At 48.0% G+C, this 21,166-nt stretch overlaps 1 protein-coding gene across 1 annotated transcript in view; it reads right to left on the bottom strand.

The window, feature by feature from the left end:
* The window catches only part of LOC123499121 (fringe glycosyltransferase-like), a 28,067-nt gene that overhangs the window by 6,133 nt on the left and 768 nt on the right, over positions 1–21,166 (bottom strand). Inside the window, exons 2-4 of the mRNA XM_045246757.1 lie at positions 4,585–4,633; positions 3,012–3,114; positions 44–191 (exon numbers count right to left, since the gene is read on the bottom strand). Of these exons, the coding sequence (XP_045102692.1) occupies positions 44–191; positions 3,012–3,114; positions 4,585–4,633 (300 nt within the window). The remainder of the gene's footprint in view (positions 1–43; positions 192–3,011; positions 3,115–4,584; positions 4,634–21,166) is intronic.

The following is a 21,166-nucleotide window of genomic DNA, read 5'->3' as shown; positions in this document are numbered from 1 at the left end:
ATCTCTCTCTCTCTCTCTCTCTCTCTCTCTCTCTCTCTCTCACCGAAACGTTGTCCCTGTTTATGATCTCTAGCGGGGCACGGATGGAGGGCTTGCCGAGGTACCAGTCGTGCAGGGGGTCGTAGTCCGCCAGGGTCGTCACCAGTTGGCCCACATTGACGTAGTTGTCGTCGTCGAAGTGACACCACCACCTGTAGAAGGAAAGCGGGTCGTGGTGAGCCGGCGTCTACCCTGCATTGTCTTGAGAGAGAGAGAGAGAGAGAGAGAGAGAGAGAGAGAGAGAGAGAGAGAGAGAGAGAGAGAGAGAGAAACATTTCTGCGCAACAGCCTCCGAGTTACCAAGCTGTTCAGATGCCAACCCCATGGAGCACCTCAGCCTGTTGGAGGTACCATAGTGGAGGTGGTGAAAGGAATGTTTCAGGATACGGATCTCCATCATGCACCTGCAGGACACAGCCGGGTGGGTGGTGATCAACACGTGTCCACACAGTGTCTACACCTCCGCTATACACACGCCACTCCGCCACACCCAAATGCTCTCACAACCGTCGCCCTTTTGAATGCTAATCACAAAGTACCTCCTATTTTTTGCACGGATTCCTGCATGATTTTGCAGAACAAAAATAAAACTACAGTGGCCAAGGCTTTAGACTGTTCCATCGCTTCTTTCGCTGCCAGTGTTATTCTTCCAAGGTCAAGTGACGAGGAAAAAAAAAGTCCTTTAGAAAACTCATCTTAAAACATTATAAACGACCAGAGCGAAAGTAGTGTTAATAGATTGCTGCGTGGGATTGGGCAGACATCCACGCGTACGTTCGAATCCCACCAAGTATGGCCTTGAAGCTATGCCATTTGTTGAGTGGTTTAAAGTTACCTACATGTCACCATGATGTCCAGGTTCTAGGTGGTTACACCAAAGATGCACTTCGGTGGTGATATGGGCCTAACATGCCCAACATTATAAATAAAATTGTCTGCACCATTAATGGGTAGAAGCTTAACAGCACTTCCAATTCTCTTCAAGTTACCTACAGGCGCTATAGGCCACGACATTATAAAAAAAAAATAATAGTAAAAATGGCGAGAGAGTTTGCTTTGGTTGCCTGTGTTTACAGAGAACGACGCCGTAGTGAAGGTATTATTTTGATTCATATTCTAGAGTTGCATCACACCGTCCCATCAAGCCTGAGCAGGAGGGAGCTGTGAAAATACTAACGAAAAACTGGTGGAGTAGATTGCTTGTGCTTGCTCCTACTCGACGCATACTGTGGCAAATTTCCTTTAATGCTAACTACTATCAGCTAAACTAACACTCTTTGCTCATATTATGTACCGCGGTGAATTACTCTCACACTAGCAATCAATGTTGAGTAGCATAGTGAAATGAAAGCAGCAATATTCTAAGATTCGTTGGTGGTTGTGGTGGTCCTTTGTAAAAGCCCTGAGTGGGAGGGCAGGGCGTGCACAGGTGGCGAGGGCGGCGAGGCAGCGGCTGTGTCATTGTTCATCTCTGCCTGAGGTGCGCCCAGAGGCAACCACCGCAGCCTGACCGTCTCCCAACTCCATCCCCGGCCTCGGCTTCGTCACGCACTGCTCAGTATTCCCCGCTGTCTTACCGCCGCCCTCAAAGGCAATGTATAATATTAAAAAACGAGGTTCCAAGAGTGCCCTTACTCCTAATTATGTAGAAATCCTGTTAATCTGTCACTTGTGCAGCCAATATTACTTTGTCTCTTCCTCTAAACTGGCTCTACTGATCTTCCAGCCACACACACACACACACACACACCAGCGGGCCGACACTTATTAGTTCCGTAAGTGGCACCTCGCACCTGTGTCACTTGCGGCTTGTTACTTGGGCTCATTTAGCTCAGGAAGGAGAGAAGGAGGAAGGAGGAAGGAGGAAGGAGGATGTGCAGCTTTAGGTTATCAAGAGTGTAATGTAATCAAGCCATTTCCATCATACCTACCCGGAACGCTCTCACCTGCTCGTACTTGCTTCGTTGCTTGCCATCCCTCCTTCATTGTCCTTCCCCTCCCCCCGCCCTCCCCATCGCCTCCTTTTCCTTTACACTGCAGGTCGAGTTCAGAATTGCTTTGCCCTTTCACCACGACTATTTTCAAGGTTACAAAGGTAATTAGTAAGGTTATTTAAGGAGTTCCCGCTATTAATAATTGTAGAACACTCTTAAGATTGCCTCTATTCTCATCTGCCTCCCCTCCAGCTCTCCTCTTCTCTCCCGACGCTGCACCACTAATCTTCCCTCCTTGACAAGCCACACCTGCGCCGCCACCATCATCGCCACCACCCCCAACACAACAAACAGACGCCCCCTAACTCCACAACACTGGCTGCTTCTTCCCGCCCTGGAGGTAACTCGAGCTCCTCTCCCGCCCACCTTACTGAATTAAGGAAGGGGAAGAAAGAAAGAAAGAAGAGAAAAAACACGGTGAATGTCCTTGAATGTTCCTTGCACTCCAGCAGGGACAGAGAATGAGGACAAGATGCGCATACGATATCAAGTCCCAAAGTTTGACCATGAAAGTTTGTCCATAAAGGAATAACTGGGAGAACTACATAAGTGAAACCGCTAATCTTTATTACATTCCTCCTTTTTGACCAAGTGAAGGACGCTAAACAAGTATCAAGTCCTAAAATTCAACCACGACTGCATAAATTAAATCTTGTGTCCTTACATCTTGGCTGACCTTGGGGTGGTGAATGAAAACAGCAGATTTCTAACACATGAATACCCAATGAAAGAACCATAGGAGAAACAACACATTAATCTCTCATCTCTCGCCAGACTTCGAATATCAAAACTCCAATGAAGAACCACAAGAATAATAACACATTACTCTCTTACCTCTCATCAAACATCTAATATCAAAACCCCAAATGAAAAGTAACACAAGAAAAACAACACATTACTCTCTTACCTCCTGTTAAACTTCGAATAACTAAACTCTAATGAAAGAACCACAAGAGACACAGCACATTACTCCCTTACCTTTTGTCAGACTGCAGAAAAGCATCAAACTCCGCAGCCATCTTGCAGCAGAGCGCACGCCTGTTGTGGGACGCCGAGCAGTTAGTGTTGATGAGGTGTCCGCCTGGGGGAGGGAGAGGCAGAGAGGAGGGTGGCTGTTAACTAATTGGCGTTGTTACTGGCGTGAGGCGACGAGGGAGAGGCAAGTGATGGGGAGATGAGTGGGGAGAAGTAGGGAAGGGGGAGGAAGGAGTAGGCATGGTCGTGAAGGAGAAAGTAATGGGTAGAGGAGACGGGGGAAGTAGGAAATGGGAGAGAAGGGAAGAAATGATAGCAAGAAGAGAAGGAATGAAGAGGGAGTGGCCAAGAGAAGAGGAGGGAGAGGGACAATGGGGAGGCACGATACGGAACGAGAAGATGAAATAAGAGAAAAAAAAAGAAAAGGGGAAGGAGAGGAACGCGAGAGAAGGGAGAAATAATAACTAGGATGTGAGAAACCAAGGAGAAATAAACAAAAAGAGAAAGGAAAATTGCAGGAGAGGAGGAGGAAGAGGAGAGAAGAGAAATGAGAACATGAAGGAGAAGAATAGAGAAGGGGAAGGAAAATTATGAGTGCAAAGAATAATAAAGCAAGATGAGTGGAGGAGGAGGAGGAGGAGGAGGAGGAGGAGGAGGAGGAGGAGGAGGAGGAGGAGGAGGAGGAGGAAGAGGAGAAGGAAGAGGAGGAGGAGTGTGGGTGTGTTAGGCAAAAAGGGAGAGAGGTATGTGTAAGAGGTGACAGGGAGGAGGGAGGGAGGGAGGGAAGGAAGAAGGGGAGGAGAGAGGGGAGGAGGGAAGGAGGGACAGCTGGTATGAAGAAAGGAGAGGAGAATGGCTCTAAGGAGTAAACAAGAGGAGGAGGAGGAGAAGGAGGAGGAGGAGGAGGAGGAGGAGGAGGAGGAGGAGGAGGAGGAGGAGGAGGAGGAGGAGGAGGTGAAGAGGAGAAGAACCAAAGGAAGTGAGGAGGGGAAGAGGGGATGGTGGAGAAGGAAGAGAGGGTCAGGTGGGACAGAGAAAGAAGGGAGGAGGAGGAGGAGGAGGAGGAGGAGGAGGAGGAGGAGGAGGAGGAGGGAGGAGGTGGGTGATGATGACAGCTAACAGATGCGGTGGTGACAGGAAGTGGTGAGAGAGAGAGAGAGAGAGAGAGGAAGAGAGAGAGAGAGAGAGAGAGAGAGAGAGAGAGAGAGAGAGAGAGAGATTCTGGATGTGGGAAGGTGTGAATGAGAGTGGCTGAAGAGAGAGAGAGAGAGAGAGAGAGAGAGAGAGAGAGAGAGAGAGAGAGAGAGAGAGAGAGAGAGGCTTATCACAGACGGCGGAGGTAAGTGATAACAGAGCAGGAGTAATGTTTGATCAAGATTGTGTAAATAAACCGTGTGTGTGTGTGTGTGTGTGTGTGTGTGTGTGTGTGTGTGTGTGTGTATGTTAGGTAAAAATCTAAAGAAATATTATGTCACTGATATTCATGTTTGTTATTTCATCGTCTTGTACTCTGAAAAGTATTGACGACGACTGCTCTCTCTCTCTCTCTCTGTGTATGTGCGTTCGTGCGTCTCACCTGTCTTCCTCTGGTACTCCTCATCCTCAACATCCGTGAAGAACCAGGTCTGTGGAGAAAGAGACACACTTGTTAGTAGATTCCTGGCAGATCTTATAACACTCCCTCCCTCTCCTGTCCTTCCCCACCACACCACTCACTCGCCCCCACTCACCTCCCTCCTACCACATTATCTCCGCCCCATCACCACTCCACCACCAGTCTCCTTATCCTCCTCCTCCTCTGGCCACAGTTTACATCCTCGACGCGCTCCTCTCTGCTACCTGAAGATGTTTTTCGCTGATATTTTTTCCCTCCCTCACCTTCTGGAAACATTTGCCCACGTTATGGCCTCAAGGATCTGCTGACTTGCCGCTCCGCCTGTCAACAACACGCCACACGCTTCACTTAGCAGAGTTTTATCTTTAGTTTCAACGCTATGTAAGCAGAACGACGTGTGTGTATGTTGTGATGCATTGCTGTTGATTCATCGTGTGGCTGTGAAGTGATGCAAGGCTGTTGTTGTTGTTGTAAGGAATTAACTAAGATTGATAGATTTAGTTGTGAAGTTTCTTGGTCTTGGTTGATGTTACACAGGCATGGTAGGGCAGGGCAGGGCAGGGCAGGGCAGTCAGTGGTGTAGCTGAGAAGTGAAGCGAGGCTGTTGTCGTAAGAGATTAATTAACATGTGGATAGATTCATGTCAGCACTTTCTTTGTCTCATATTGTAGTGAGTCTGTTGTTCTCCGATGCTACAGTCACGGTTTTATTTTATTCACTTATCTTATTTATATATTTTCTTCCTTCTTACTCTCTTTGTCGTATATTTTTCCTTCTATTGTGTCTCATCTCCTCGAGGTGTTGTTTGCATGTGTTACAACAGTTATAAACACATGCCACATACGAGTCGCTGTATCATACAAAGACAGGAAACATAACAAGTAGGTATACTCCTTAGACGTTTGGGACACCTATACTCTTCCCTGTACTGCCTTTCATCCCCTGTGTACTGTACTAATGGTCCTCATACAAAGTCGAGAAGCATAACAGACGTGTGGTACACCTTATATATACTTCCTCACACTCTCTTCTCCGTGTGTACTGTACTACAATAATATTTCCCCCGCAGCAGTACCGTCTATCTGCGCATCTGTCGGTCTAGCGGTCAATCTTCACCTGCTGCCAAGGTTCGTTTCACGTGGCGTGTGTTTGTTTTGGTGGAATGGCTGCCGTCGGCCGCCGCTCACCCGCTGCCCTCACCCTTGACCCGCTCCCAGCCTGCATTACTTGCCACGCACGTCACTCTTGCGCTGGCCGGCGGGAGTTCTTAATCAGCGAGTCACTGCCGCGGCCAAGTAACTGCGCCTTGCTGCCTGAGAGTGGCCGGCCCGGCGACCACGACTGTTTGAGGCCTCAGAGATGACTAGCAGTGTCTTCAAGAGTGTTTCTCCTGTTAACAATGCAGAAATGTTGCTAATCTGTCGCTAGAATCGAAATGACACCTTAAAACGCGTATCGCTTTAAATAAATGTACAGTTTCATCTTGAGTCTGAAGTGCCAGGCAGAAGCTATTCGAGTGACTGGTGGTGGTGGTGATGACCTGTTTATCATAGAAAGGTGGTAGCACGGCGAGGCACCACCACCACCACCACCACACCTCTGACCTTTCCTCCCTCCGCGTCATAACTATTACTGAACAAACAAACCTTCTCTGCTACAACCACCACCACCACCACTACCCACCCAGCAAGAACCTTCACCAACAACACCACCACACACACACACACACACACACGAACCTCCCAATCCCACCACAACGACACCCAACACCCAATCCCACCACCATATACACCACCACAATCACCTGCAAACACCTGTAATTAACCACCACCACCACCACCACCTGGCAGAGAGAGGCAATCACCATCAATTTCCCGAATCCAACCTGACCGAGGAATGACCACGAGAGAGGCGACCCTTGATTTACGCGGCCGTCCTTACAATCACACCACGCTACCTTGCAATTATCCACCAACAAGGACTTCGTGCCCCGGGGATACTGAGGCTGGGACCACGTGGAGGGGCGGCCGGGCAGAGGGAAGGCGGGAGAGCGATAGGAAATAGGAGGAACTGGGAGGTGAGGGATCTGTGGTGTGTGGAAAGGGAAGGAGAGGGGAGGTAGTGGTGGTGAGTGAGTGGGAGAGGGAGGGAGGGAAGGAGAGGAGGCGTTCTGTAGGAAAGATGTGGAGAGAGAGAGAGAGAGAGAGAGAGAGAGAGAGAGAGAGAGAGAGTGGTGAGTGGATTAGATGAGAGGGAGGGAAGTGTGGAGGAGAGCTGTGGGAGACTGAAGGAAAGACGTTATGTAGAGAAGCGAAATGAGAGAGAGAGAGAGAGAGAGAGAGAGAGAGAGAGAGAGAGAGAGAGAGAGGAGTAAGGAGGTTATGAATGGGTTAGATAGAATTGAGGGGAAAGTTTTATATGTAGTTTCCCTTACTAAGCTAAGAGGAAGGGCAAGCAGGAGACATGATGAGGGTTTGAGAAGTGAGGTGGCGTTTGGCGTGGCGTGGCGAGACGCTGGTTTGGTGGGAAAGCGTCAGCGAGACAAGACGACGCTGGCGAACACGTGTGAGGATGATGGGAAGCAGCGAAGGGGGAAAAGTCATCTCAGTGGCCATAACAGAGTAGCAGTGAGAGAAACACAACAGCAATGTACAAAAAAATCTCATATTAACTGTAATTGCCCAAGAAAATACTAGTAAATTACCTTCTCAAGTGGAAATAAAAGAAATATGGCTGTAGAGAATAGCGAGAAACAGAGAACACATGGACGGAGGGAAAAAACTAAAAAAACTGTTGTGTAAGAAGATGATACGAAGTGTTATGGTCTGAGAGGATAATGAGAGGCACAGCAGATGGCGGGGCAAAAAAAGCTCATCTGTGTGTGGAAGTCGAGGAGTGACATGAGGGTCTCGGACGCTGATGAGGACTTGAACACTTGACTCGAGGCTGAACTCTATCAACTACCGCCAGAACGAGGAGCGACATTTCTGCGACTCACCTCCAATGCATTCAGAAGCTTCTAGTTGAAGTCACACGTGTTCTCAAGGGTGTTTTTGTGGTGCTAGTGACAGATTAACAGGAATTCGACATTATTCACTACATATACGGTCTTGAGAACTAGGTTAATAATATATGTGGCCTAAAAAATAGTTATGGTTAGAGAGCAAAGCGTTTCAGAATATAGGACATGAGCTGACGGTTAGATTTATTCATTCCATCATCAGAGTAGAAGGCCCAGAGGGAACTACAACGAAAGACAATTAAGGTAAAGCTGATGACGATATTGAAAGAGTACATTATGAAAGAGTAGTATATTCTATCATAATTGAGAGTACATTTATTCATTCCTTCGTTACTCTGAGTTAATACGTAAAAAGTAAAGCTGATGACGATATTGAAAGAGAACAATATGAAAGAGTGAGTATTATTATTGAGAGTATATTTAATCATTCCTTTGTTACTAAGAGTTAATACGTAAAAGGCCCAGTGGGAACTACAGCGGAAGACAGACAAGATAAAGGTGATGACGGTATTGAAAGAGTACATTATCTCACGACCACAGAGGCCTTGGGAACGCCAGGTGGGGTAAGCCGCGCCCCTTACCCTTGTCTTGAAATTTAATAACACACTCGTCACTTTTCTGACCTGCGAGGACCCACACGAGAGGCTTCCCTACTTTCCACCATCCCCTCTCGCCGTCAGGATTGCACCACCACCCCCGATTAGCCAGAGGGACCCGCGCCTCTCCCACATGTCTGAAGTTCCCCTCTCAGATGTCTCCCGTAGTCTTCCTCCTCCTCCTCCTCCTCCCTTCCTCAGACGTCTCATAAAAGTCCCTCCCTGGGCTGTCATGTGAAGGCTCCCTCCGCTCACTGCTCCAGGCCATCTCACGCTGTGCCCGTTGAATGAGGAGGGAAGGAGAAGAGTGACGAGGGGAAGTGTTGCAAAGGAGGGATGGTGGTGATACGAAGGAAGATTATTTACGAAGGGAACGTGAGAAATTAAAGGAATAAGAAGGGAAAGAAGTGAGTGACGAAGGAAAGTGTTGTAACAAAAGGAAGGATGTTGGTGATACGAAGGATGATTTATGAAGGAAATGTAAGAGAATATTGGGGAAGTATTTTCTGGAGATTGTACGGAAGGAAAGGAGCGACAATGAAAGTACACCACGATAGGATTATTTACGAAGGAAACATTATAATCGGAGAAGCAAAGTGTTTTCTTAAGATCGTAGGGAAAAAAGGAGCGGCAGGGAGTGATGTTGGTGGTACTTTACTGAACGAAGGAATGTTATTTACTAAAGAAACATGAAAACTGAAGAAAAGAAGCCATGGACCACTACAGAAACACACAAATGAAGGACTAACCAGACAAGTATTCAGAATTAGAAGCAAAGTGTTTTCTGGAGACAGTTGGAGACACGCCATTCACTTCCCCACGAGGACACCCATCTCATTAACACTCCAGCACTCCCTCACCTAATCTTCCTCCCCAGCGGCCTGTCTCCTGCTCCACTCCCCGTCAGTTCAAGATCCCCGCCCCCTGTCAGTCCCCAGATCCCAAAGTCCCTAAACCCCGGCGTTCCCAAGCACCCCCACGGGCCGTTACAGTGTAGGGTGACGGGCCGACGGGGCGGTAAATATAGGCTTGTCCCCAATCGAGTCCTCCCGCCCACTTGAGGAGTCACTCGACCCTCGCCCACCACCACCACCACCACCATCGTCGCCGCCGCCGCCGCCCACCTGCCTCCAGTTAAATTGTTTGTAAACGTCCTTTGGCTGGACCGTCACGCCACAGACCCACACTGGACCAATTTATGGATCACGTGTATGTAATTAGCGTGTTTTCTCTCTTTCTTTCCTTTCGAGGCCTATGTGAGTATTGTGAGGAGGAGGAGGAGGAGGAGGAGGAGCAAGAAGGTTAATGTGACTGGAGATTGTGAATGTTTTATGTGGAGTGTACCAGGGATGTTATTACCGGCCTGCCTTGTTTTGTTGGCCTGCTTATGTATTGCTGTGGGAGGCGAAGTGATATTTTACCATCCACGGGGCTGTCCTGTAACTCACCAACACCTCCTCCTGTTGTCTGGGTATCTCGACACGCAGGTTGAGAGATAATGTTACGGTGAGAAGGTTGTGAGCAGGTGGGGAGATGATGTTACTGTGAGAAGTTTATGAAAAGCAGATCCCACGAACACAACCAACCCTTCGATAAGAGACATTTCACCAGGCGATAAGGATTTCCGGTGTGTTGTGTTCTGTGTTCGTATCCGCGTCGCTGTGAGTTATGGGGACGTTGCATTGTTTTCACTCAACAAAGTGTGGGTCGTGCACGCATTGAGATTAGCACAGTGCGGGGAGAGTTACTCGTATGATGGACGCAAAGACACACGAGATGAAACGGAAAGAAAACCAGTGACGGATATGAGTCTTCTGAGCTGTCTTTGCTTACATGACTGATTCAACTAACGAAAGCAAAGTCATGCCGATCATTTCTCAGGGCGATAAGGGAATAAAATTACTTTACATGTATCAAAGGACAGCAAAAAAAGAACAGATTTAAAAAAAGAAGACGGTGATGAAGAAAATAAAGGCGTATAAAACCAAAACTAGCCGAACTACAAATGTATTACCATGAACCAGAGACAGAAAAAGATTGGAAGACTGAGAAAAAGAAAAGGGAGATTGGAAGGCAGACGAGAGAGTAACAACCTCATTCCGGCGGCGAAGGCAGAGTGAAGGCGTTAATGAGTTTGAGGTGAGCAGTGGCGAGGGCGATGTCTTTGTCGTGCAGGTGAGACAGGGCGGCGGCGGAGGCGGCGGCTGGGGTGGTGGTGGTGGTGGTCAGCGGTCAGTGGTGGTGGTGGTCTACTGGGCTTTCGTGGTCACAAGACTCACACATAATACTGAAGAAGTCCTGTTTTGTTCTCTCTCTCTCTCTCTCTCTGGGGAGGCGAGACAGGGAGAACATGCTACTGAAGGATGAAGAAAGGAGGAAGACTGTAAGCAGGAAGGTTTACTGAAAAAAAGTAAAACAAATACAAGATAAAAATAGTTAAAACGAGAGAAGGAAGAATGTCTCATCCCCAAAAAAGACCGAAGGAAGGAGAGGAAAAGACGATCGCTGAAAATTGAAACAGAAAATATAGGAAAATATGAAACTAAAGGGAAAGAAGAAGCGGAAGATATAAAGAACAACGAAGAACAAGGAAGACAACAAAGAGATCAGGTGAATAAACTACAGATAAAAATAGAATAATAGAGAAAAGGCAGGACAGAGGGAAGGAAGAGAAGGAGGGAGAAAGAAGGGGACAGAGGGAGAGAAGGGATATGAGAGAAAGGGACACGGGCAAGGAGAGGAAAGGGAAGAGAAGGGAAGGGGAGGGAAAGGGAATGGGAGGGAAGCGTGGGTGGGATAACACACCACAAATATTTGCTCAGATTTCCTATTTGCTGGGGAATAAAAGGAAGGAACCATTTGCTGTTTGTGTCGAGGCAGGATGGGAGAACGGGACGATTAGTGTACCAAGACAACACTGAGACCTGAGAACTTACGAGGCGGGAATGTAGTAGTAGTAGTAGTAGTAGTAGTAGTAGTAGTAGTAGTGGTGGTGGTGTTGATAGTAGTAGTAGTAGTAGTAGTAGTAGTAGTAGTAGTGGTGGTGGTGGTGGTGGTGGTGGTGGTGGTGGTGGTGGTGGTGGTGGTGGTGGTGGTGGTGGTGGTGGTGGTGGTGGTGGTAGTAGTAGTAGTAGTAGTAGTAGTGGTAGTAGTAGTGGTGGTAGTAGTAGTAGTAGTAGTAGTAGTAGTAGTAGTAGTAGTAGTAGTAGTAGTAATAGTAGTAGTAGAAGTAACAACAGTACTAGTAAGTAGTAGCAGTAGTAGTAGCGGTGATAAAAATAGCAGTAGCAGTGACAATAAAAACAACAAACTACTACTACTGCTACTACAACCACCACAACAACTACAACTACTTCTGTTACCAACGATAACAATAACACGTCAGCGAGACGGCCAATTAACACTTATCACACAAACACAATAACAAGACACTTAAAATCTCATCTGGAAGGAATGGGAAGGGGTGAGCAAGAGGAGGAGGAGGAGGAGGAGGAGGAGGAGGAGGAGGAGGAGGAGGAGGAGGGTGCGGAGGAGGGCACGGGGGCTCAGGGAGTGTGGGAACTAACAACAGAGGAAGGATCAAATTCACAGGGTCTCGATCCCCCCGCGGCGACGAACAACTGTTGAGTTCGGTGCCTGATACCAGCTCGGCTTTTTAACGCCTCGAGTTTCAACAGTGCTCTCTACGAAATCTCTCTCTCTCTCTCTCTCTCTCTCTCTCAATATGCAAAGTACAATTAAACGTCTGTGTTGCTGGTTTCAATTACACTTCTACTACTACTACTACTACTACTACTACTACCTCACCATCACCACTACTACTACTACCACTACTACCTCTACGGGACACCTGCTATATGAACGACTACAATTACAATTACTACTCACGGCACTGACTTAAAAATCATAATAATAATAAGTGAAAGCAGTGATGATATTAGTAACTGTGGTGGTGATGATAGTAGTAGCAGCACCAATAGTAGTAGTAGTAGTAGTAGTAGTAGTAGGTGAAGTGGCAGAGGAAGTGGTGAAGCAGCACAATACAAGTTTAATTTTTGCCTCACCCTGTACGCAAGACTAGTCATGCATGAAATATTCCACATTCAAATAATTCGAGACTCCGACACTGAGAGAGAGAGAGAGAGAGAGAGAGAGAGAGAGAGAGAGAGAGAGAGCCACCCTCCCTCCTCTTACTGCCACACAATCTGTCCAGTGGGGCATGTTATCACGCTAACCTTATGGTAGGAGGAGGAGGAGGAGGAGGAGGAGGAGGAGGAGGAGGAGGAGAGATGACGCCGTGGCCAACAATACGTCGCCAGTCACCACCAGTCAGTCCTCACTCGGTTGACGGCACGTGAATAGAAGGGAGAGAGGGAGAGGGAGGGTGAGAGGGAGGGAGAGAGAGAGAGAGAGCGCGAGAGAGCCTGGGAAACTGAGCGTGTGTGTGTGTGTGTGTGTGTGTGTGTGTATGTGTAATTATTCATCTAGGCCACTTGGTAACACACACACACACACACACACACACACACACACAGTAAAAGTGAAAGAAAGAGAGAAAACAGAGATAAAGGGCAATGACCGTGAGAGAGAGAGAGAGAGAGAGAGAGAGAGAGAGAGAGAGAGAGAGAGAGAGAGAGAGAGAATGAAAATATAGAAGACATAAGGACAAGATCTTTGCTCCCACGGGTACCATCTCTCTCTCCCTCTCTCTCTCTTCCTGGTGTATCTCGCGATAATCTCCCTCCTCTCTCAGTGAAGGGCGAGGAGAGCCTTGATCAACACACAGGTAAGCTTCCCTCCCTCGCTCGCTCCCTGTGTTATCGCCTCCCACACTCGCAGCTTCCCTTCTCAGATTACTCAAGGCATCGCTTCTAAAGACTCACTGGTCAACGATACGATTCATATTTTTCTGAAACTTCATCTTGACTACTAATAATGGACTCTGGTGGAATTATCAAGGATTTCAATTACGTTTTTTTATATATATATAATTTCCCTGAGTGTGATGTACTTTTACACACTACGAAAGAGAAGCACCAGTGAGAAGGCGATCTTTCATCTGCTTTGCCTTCTCAATTAAGAGAAAGAAGAGATTAGAGATTAGAGAGTAGAGAGAGAGAGAGAGAGAGAGAGAGAGAGAGAGAGAGAGAGAGAGAGAGAGAGAGAGAGACGTAAGAAAGCAGGTGCCCCAAATAGTCATTAGCTATGCAGGAGAGGCAGGAAGGTCGACAGTAACACCAACAGACAAGAGTACGCCACACTGAACCTTCCCTCCATGCACGCGACTGTCTTGTGCCTGCAGCAGCCCGCGTCACCCTCCTGCCCTCCACTGGCACGCTATAGAACCTGCCCGCTCCCTGCACCACACAGCCTACAGACAGTACACCAGCCTTCTTACCCACACACACACACACATACATACACGCCCGGTAGCTCAGTGGTTAGAGCGCTGGCTTCACAAGCCAGAGGACCGGGGTTCGATTCCCCGGCCGGGTGGAGATAGTGTGGTGTGTCTCCTTTCACGTGTAGATCCTGTTCACCAAGCAGTGAGTAGGTACGGGATGTAAATCGAGGAGTTGTGACCTTGTTGTCCCGGTGTGTGGTGTGTGCCTGGTCTCAGGCCTATCCGAAGATCGGAAATAATGAGCTCTGAGCTCGTTCCCTAGGGTAACGTAACGTCTGGCTGTCTCCTCAGAGACTGCAGCAGATCAAACAGTGAAACACACACGAGCCCCCTACAGCACCTCCAGCAGACTACCTTGCCTCGCCTCGCCTCCTCGACGCCGCCTGCATCTGTTTGTTTGCATACACACACACGGGCGGGAGGAGGAGCCGCTGGGATCCAATATCCACTCAGGCAATTCAGCACAACCCGCCCGCCAGCTTGTGTTGTGTCGGGGACGCGGCCACCAACCAAGACGCAATCCTCTCCCTCCTCTCCCTTCTCTCCTTTATTCTCCTGATATTATTCAGGTTTTATCCCCCCGTCCACCTCCTCGCCCAACCCCCATCCTTTTCTCGTTCTCTCTTTCTCTCTCCCTGCCCCTCCCGTCGCTCATTCACTCACAATACAGGGGCGTGGGGCGGGTAGTATGGGCGGGGCATTGGCACGACGGCTGCTTCTGCCCGACATGCTGAACGACGCCCAACGACTACTACTACTCACTTTTACTACTACTACTACTACTACTACTACTACTACTACTACTACTACTACTACTACTACTACAGTTAATATCAAACCAGCATTCTATTGTGGCTACTATATAACTATTAGAACAATATCTACTACAACTACTACTACTTATCACATTATTGCACTGACTACTATTCTGCATTAAAACAACAACAACAATAACAACCACTACTACCAATACCACAACTAATACTACTGCTACTACAACTGCTCATAACAGGAAAAGATCAAAATACCACTGCATGCTGTGTAACCAACTATAAAAACTACTCCAGCCAGCCGCAGCCACCCTCATGTGTAGAGAGAGAGAGAGAGAGAGAGAGAGAGAGAGAGAGAGAGAGACGGGATCACTGTGGTCGACGGGGTAAATACGGGATGGTAGAGTTACAAGAGGCAGTGCAGTGATACTCTCTCTCTCTCTCTCTCTCTCTCTCTCTCTCTCTCTTCGTTCTTCTCCGCCAGCATTCCTCCCCCTCTCCTTTACCAGCACACCTCTTCCTCCTCCTCGTGCTTCCTCTCCCTCCCAATTACCTCTCACTCTCCCTCATTCCAGATGCAAATGTGTGCCGCCGCGAGCGTCCTAAGCAAGAGTCGCCGCCAGCCCAACGCTCGCGACGTGTGAACGGCCGCCGCTAATAGCTGTGTCTTCGCGCCCCGACACCACTACTACTGCTGCTGTGTTGTGCTGTGTTGTGTTGTGTTAGTTCTCTCTCTCTCTCTCTCTCTCTCGCTTCCTCTTACATCACTCGTTCTCTCTCGGTATGTCCTCTTTATCTCTTCCTCCTACGTCATTTATCCCTTTAAGTATATCCTCTTCTTCTCTACACTCATTCCCTCTTTCTTTTCTCTCTCCTTCTCCCTCCCACAACATCCATTCCCTCTCCTATTTCTTCCCACATGTCCTTTCATTATTCATTCTTCCTCTCACTTGTCCTCCCACTCACTCTCTCTCTAAACGCTGTCCTCTCCTCTCACTCTCTCTCTCTACTTTTCTTTTCCTCGCCCTTGCTACATCCTCTCGTTGTTTGTTCCTGTTTGCTTATCCCTCTCGCCCTTGGTCTCTCTCTCTTGCCTCCCTTGTCGTTATCGGAGGACTGCTCTCTCTCTCTCTCTCTCTCTCTCTCTCTCTCTCTCTCTCTGCCAAGCGCTGCGTCACGTTGTCATTATTCTTTAATTAAGTTTGTATTGAAGGAGTGATGTAGTGCTCGGTGTGGTGTAGCTATGAACGCTGCATGAACTGTCTCCTCCTCTAAGCCGCTGATGTCATCGTGCATGGTATGAGAGAGAAGGGAAAGATAAAAATCCTTCACTTGAGTCCTTGAATCATACGAGACTCCGCGTGAGGGAAAAGAAGGAGGAGGAGGAGGAGGAGTAGGAGGAGTAGGAGGAGGAGGAGGAGGAGCAGAGTAAGTGAGACTAATGTATATATAAAGAAAATGCGCAATACACTTCATGAACTTTCCAACAGACACAGATAGAAATAGAAGAAACGAAATAAAAAAGAAAGGAAAAACACTTCTGGATGAGGTTATGAGGCGAGGCGAGCAACAATGCGACAAATGAACGAAGGTCAGCTGCAGAATGAGACAAGAAAAACACCAGAGAGAGAGAGAGAGAGAGAGAGAGAGAGAGAGAGAGAGAGAGAGAGAGAGAGAGTATCGGGAGAATAAAAGAGTAAGAACCTTGGCCCTCAGTGGATGACGCTATTGTTTACTGCTGGCTGGCAATCTGAGTCTCTACAAAGGCCCGTGATCGCCTCTATCAGTGGCCTTTGTAACACAGACAAGATGAATGACCACACCGGGTAAACTGCGGTCCCCTTATCACGCACCTCAGACTCACCCCACTTCACTCTACCTACTCTTAAAATGCTGAATAAATTTTTTCTTGGCCACACCCGTTCTTATGAAAATACTGGAGATATCTGAGCACCAACAGATAAGAGATAAGGAGAAGTGGTGAATGAGATAACGATGCGGTGTTTGGTGCCGCGAGGAGGTACGACGTAAGAGGAAGGATGTGATTTATTTGTATACAGGACGATGGGGGATGAAGGGAAAGGAAGGGTAAGGTTGGTGGTGGGGAGGGACGGAGCGAGTGAGGAAGGGAGGGAAGTTGCTAATTGCGGTGTGATACTGTTACTGTTACTATAACGACTACTATAACTACTACCACCATCATCCCAAGAAAGAGAGGGAAGGTCGGTCCACATCCCACTCCACTCATCACTACATAGCCTTATCTTATTACCCACCTTGCACTGCTTACAATCCACACACCCCTCCCGCCCCATTCCCCGCCACACACACACACACACACACACACACGAGACGCAAAACTCTCGCACCCCTGACGCCCAGAATAGCCTTTAATAACCCCACCAGCTTCATCTTAAGGCGGGACACATTATTTTTGAGGCGACTTCAATTCCCTCATCCCCTCCTCCCGCCCCCCGGCCTTCCATTCCAGCCCACAATGCCGACCTGCCAGCCAGCCATCTGCCGCCCCTTTGTGCCGCCACGCTCTCTCCGAGGGGCAAAGGGCTGAGAGGCTGAAAGAGACTCCGTGGACGAACCCCCGAAACCCATAAGTCCGTGAGAAAGTGTCACTTTTACGGGTCGCGTTGAGTTCCGTGTTCCAGGAGGTGGAGGTGCGTTGGTCCAATCAGCGGTACGAAGCCGAAGGGCGGCGTGGTGGTGATGAGACCGGCAGGAGCAGGGTGAGGCCTGGCAAGGAGCGACGCAGACACGTTCCATGCGGTAATAGGAAAAAGTGTGCTCTTAAGAAGGCCTGAGTTTCTAATAAGGAAATGCAATGATCCCATTAGATAGTGGCTGGCGGCAGGGAACAGCTGACGACAGGACACAGAAACGAGAGCGCACACACACACACACACACACACCATGAAGGAGCAGGAAAGTATCCACAGTGAGGAAGGAGGTCTGAGCTCCAAAAGAGGGATGTAATGGTCCTATTTAATACTCGAGGATGAAAGGGCGGGGTGAGCAGGAGTGGCTGAGTGCCCACAGCCCCGGGGTGTGGCCTGTCCCATGGGAACGAGTTTTCCCTCCCCCACCAGCACCCGTGCCCTGATCTACCCCGCTCCGGCCGCCGCGCCCCGCCCCACCACGCCTCGTACCGCGTAGCAAGAAAAAGGTCAGGTTTATCGAGCGGCGACTTTGCGACGACGTTCTGATTCGAGGATGACTTTGAAAAGGTTAAGTAAGCAGGAGAGAAGGTCATCGCCGAGACGAGACTCTGTCTTCTCTTTCTGCCTGCATGTGACAAACAACACTACAAACCGTCAGATCCTCCCGCGCTCGCCGGGGAGCAGCGCGGATCACTTCTAATGAAGACTAATTGCCACGTGAGCCACACATGCACGCTGGCGTCTGTGTGTGTGTGTGTGTGTGTCCCAGCGTGGCGTGACGCAGCGCCGCCAACACTGACGACATATCATCACCGGAATAGTGTTACTCATTACAAAAAAAATATCATAATAGTAATAATATTTATGTACTGGTACCTCCAGAGAGTCTTTTTTATAATGATTTTCGTTTTTCTGCGGCATAAGCCAAAGACCGTCTTTCATAAAATATTAATGATAAAAGAATTATTATTACTACTACTACCACTACTACTACTATTATTAATAATAATAATAATAATAATAATAATAATAATAATAATAATAATAATGAATGACTCAAATAAGGCCCCTAAAACTACAACTAAAACTACCTTTAATAACACTAGTACAAATACGAAATGAACGTCGACACAGCTATCATGTTACTGCAAGCACACAATGAGGAATGAAAACTTAACCTACAGTGCACTCAGTAGTACATATACACACATCAAAAGACCCCAGATGTAGTCCAACAGGCCCCCTAGACCCGGGATGACTGCGTTGCGTGTAGCCTGGATCTGGTCTTCGCCTGGGTCCTACTAGCCATAAATTGAGGTTAAGGCGGTGACGAGTACCGTGCGTGGTCTTACAAAAAGGGCCGTGTGGATGCTAAGATTTCAGTAAGCGGATAGGGGAGGGAGGCGCGCGAGACGGAATCTGGTCTGGTGGCTGAGACGAGTGAGGGTCGTAACTAGATGTATTCCCAGCCTCTCGCGTTACTCCGTGTGTGTGTGTGTGTGTGTGTGTGTGTGTGTGTGTGTGTGTGTGTGTGTGTGTGTCTAGCGTCACTCAACCCGTGTGTCCTCAGTTCTCTATCATCACCACAGCTTCTCCCTGTCCCTCCCTCCCCCTATTGTCCCTGTCTCTTCCTGTCACTCTAGTACTGTTCCTCCCTGCCGCCCTCCATCACCTCTAATCACTGCATTCGCTTCCACCTGCATCCTTCCCATATACAAAGGCATCCTCCACCATTCACACCCCCACCTACGTCCCTCGCTCCACCTGCCTCCACTTCAGTCAATCAGACGCATCTCCCCATCCACCGGTAATCACACACACACACACGGTCATATTATGAAACCTTGCTACGCTGCACCCTGATTACTTTCAAAAGACTGTAGTTAAGTAGTTGAAATTGCAGTTCTTTATTTTATTTTATTTGAAAGGATGTTTTTACGGTTCTAGTGCCAGATTGATGACTTGTATATTATTAACAGGATAACCACTCTTGGGGACAGGGCTAGCCATCTCTGTGCTCTAGAAAAGCAACCATGGAGAGAGAGCAAAGCATTTCAGAATACAGGTCAAACACACACACACACCCGCATGGAGTCTCGGTGGCTACTCAGTAATTGTAATCTATTGGTTTAAGTGGATCATCCGGACACGCTATTATCCGGCCAGAGAGAGAGAGAGAGAGAGAGAGAGAGAGAGAGAGAGAGAGAGAGAGAGAGAGAGATGAGGGTCACTGATGAGGGGAGAGTAGGACAAACACGCACCAGTGAGGGGAAATGAGGGATGATAGGGAGGAAGGGGAGAAAATGAGAGAGAGAGAGAGAGAGAGAGAGAGAGAGAGAGAGAGAGAGAGAGAGAGAGAGAGAGAGAGAGGAAGAGTTCAATCAGAGGTGTCACTGGACCATCACTGTAATCACCATCACGCAATCACACCAATGGGAGAGGGGAGAGGGGGAGAGGTGAGAAGGGGCATGGGGGGAAGGGATACTCTTAACAAGGATTAAAGAGGATATACTCTCTCTCTCTCTCTCTCTCCACTCAACGTCACACCAAACACAATGTCACATAAGAGGAGGAGGAGGAGGAGGAACGAGGGGGAGGGGTGAATGGAGGGAGGAGTTGTGACGTCATGCGTGTAAAAAGTTACCTCCAAACACCTGCTCTTTTTTCCTCCATCCCTCTCCCTCCCTCTCATTTCTCATCCCTTCTCCCTCTCTTTTGACCAAATGTATGCAACCCCGTGATGTATTGTGCGTGATGATCCCCTCCTCCCTGCTCTCTCTCTCTCTCTCTCTCTCTCTCTCTCTCTCTCTCTCGTTTTGACGCTTGCATAAATTATAATGGTTGCAGTTTCTTTTCTATCATTATTGTTGTTATTTATTACTAATACTACAATTACTATCATCATTTACTTTAACCCTCAATTTACGATTCCTCCACTTCATCCTTCAATATTTGAGACACAACAACAACAACAACAACAATAACAACAACACCTTTGGACTCTCTTGACCTCACCGTCCCAACTCTGGCCTCCTGACCTTGGTGACCTGACCTCTCCTCTAGCTGAGGTCAAGAGTGGAGAGGCGTCGGGTCAGGAGAGGCCGACGGACGAGGCTCATTAGCATTGTGTGCGTGTGTGTGTGTGTGTGTGTGTGTGTGTGTGAGAGAGAGAGAGAGAGAGAGAGAGAGAGAGAGAGAGAGAGAGAGAGAGAGAGAGAGAGAGGTGGAGGTGATGCAGATTGACCATTAAAGAACATACGCATGACTCTCCAAAGTTTATTTTTTTGGGGAAAGAATGTGTGCAAGTTTAACAAGTAGGAGGTGAGGTGAGACATCTCTTCACCTGATTGAAGTGAATAAAGTTACTCTTACAAGTATAATATTCAGTAACAAACATGATTTTATTGCAGATTCAAAGGAAAAATATGTGCACGAGATAAGACATGAGCTATAAAGGCAGCTCCTTTAAGTCTAATTGGATTCTTAAAGTAATGGATTAAGAATGAACCGCTTACACACTCTGCACTTAGTATGTAATCAAAAGACAATCTGGCAGAGTGCAAGGTGAAAGACGAGGAGCAGCAGCAGCAGCACCAGCACGGCGTTATCTAGGCTTTAAGAAGCTCTCTCGGCTGTCTGTGAGCGGTGCGGCCGAGCGGCAGGTGATAAGCTACAACAAAGGACAAACCCCGACCCTCAGGATTCACTCCACCTCCTCTTAACCACTGATTGTCCCGCGCCCTGCCACCACCACCACCCACTCCTTCCATCCACAACACACACACACACTTTCATTTCGCTTTAACTCGTTTCTGCTAAGTGTTTTTTATACGTCCCACGTACCGCCCTTGCATAAACTTCAGAATATCTCCATCACCCGGCGAGCGCCAGCATTTCATTCACGCGTGCATGTGAACGGAATCTGACACGAGTAAACCCATCTTGGAATTCTGTGCGTTCTAGCAAGTGCTAAGGCAACTCACGTACTACTTAATAAGACAATTAAGTACATATGTACGTATATATATGGAAACATGACAGACTTTCTTGCAAATCATGTCTACATGTGGGTGTTCTAT

This window comes from Portunus trituberculatus, chromosome 49 (genome assembly GCF_017591435.1).
Source record: "Portunus trituberculatus isolate SZX2019 chromosome 49, ASM1759143v1, whole genome shotgun sequence".
NCBI classification, from domain to species: Eukaryota; Metazoa; Arthropoda; class Malacostraca; order Decapoda; family Portunidae; genus Portunus; species Portunus trituberculatus.
Note: the sequence above shows the minus strand (reverse complement) of the source record. Positions and strands in the feature narration are given on the sequence as shown.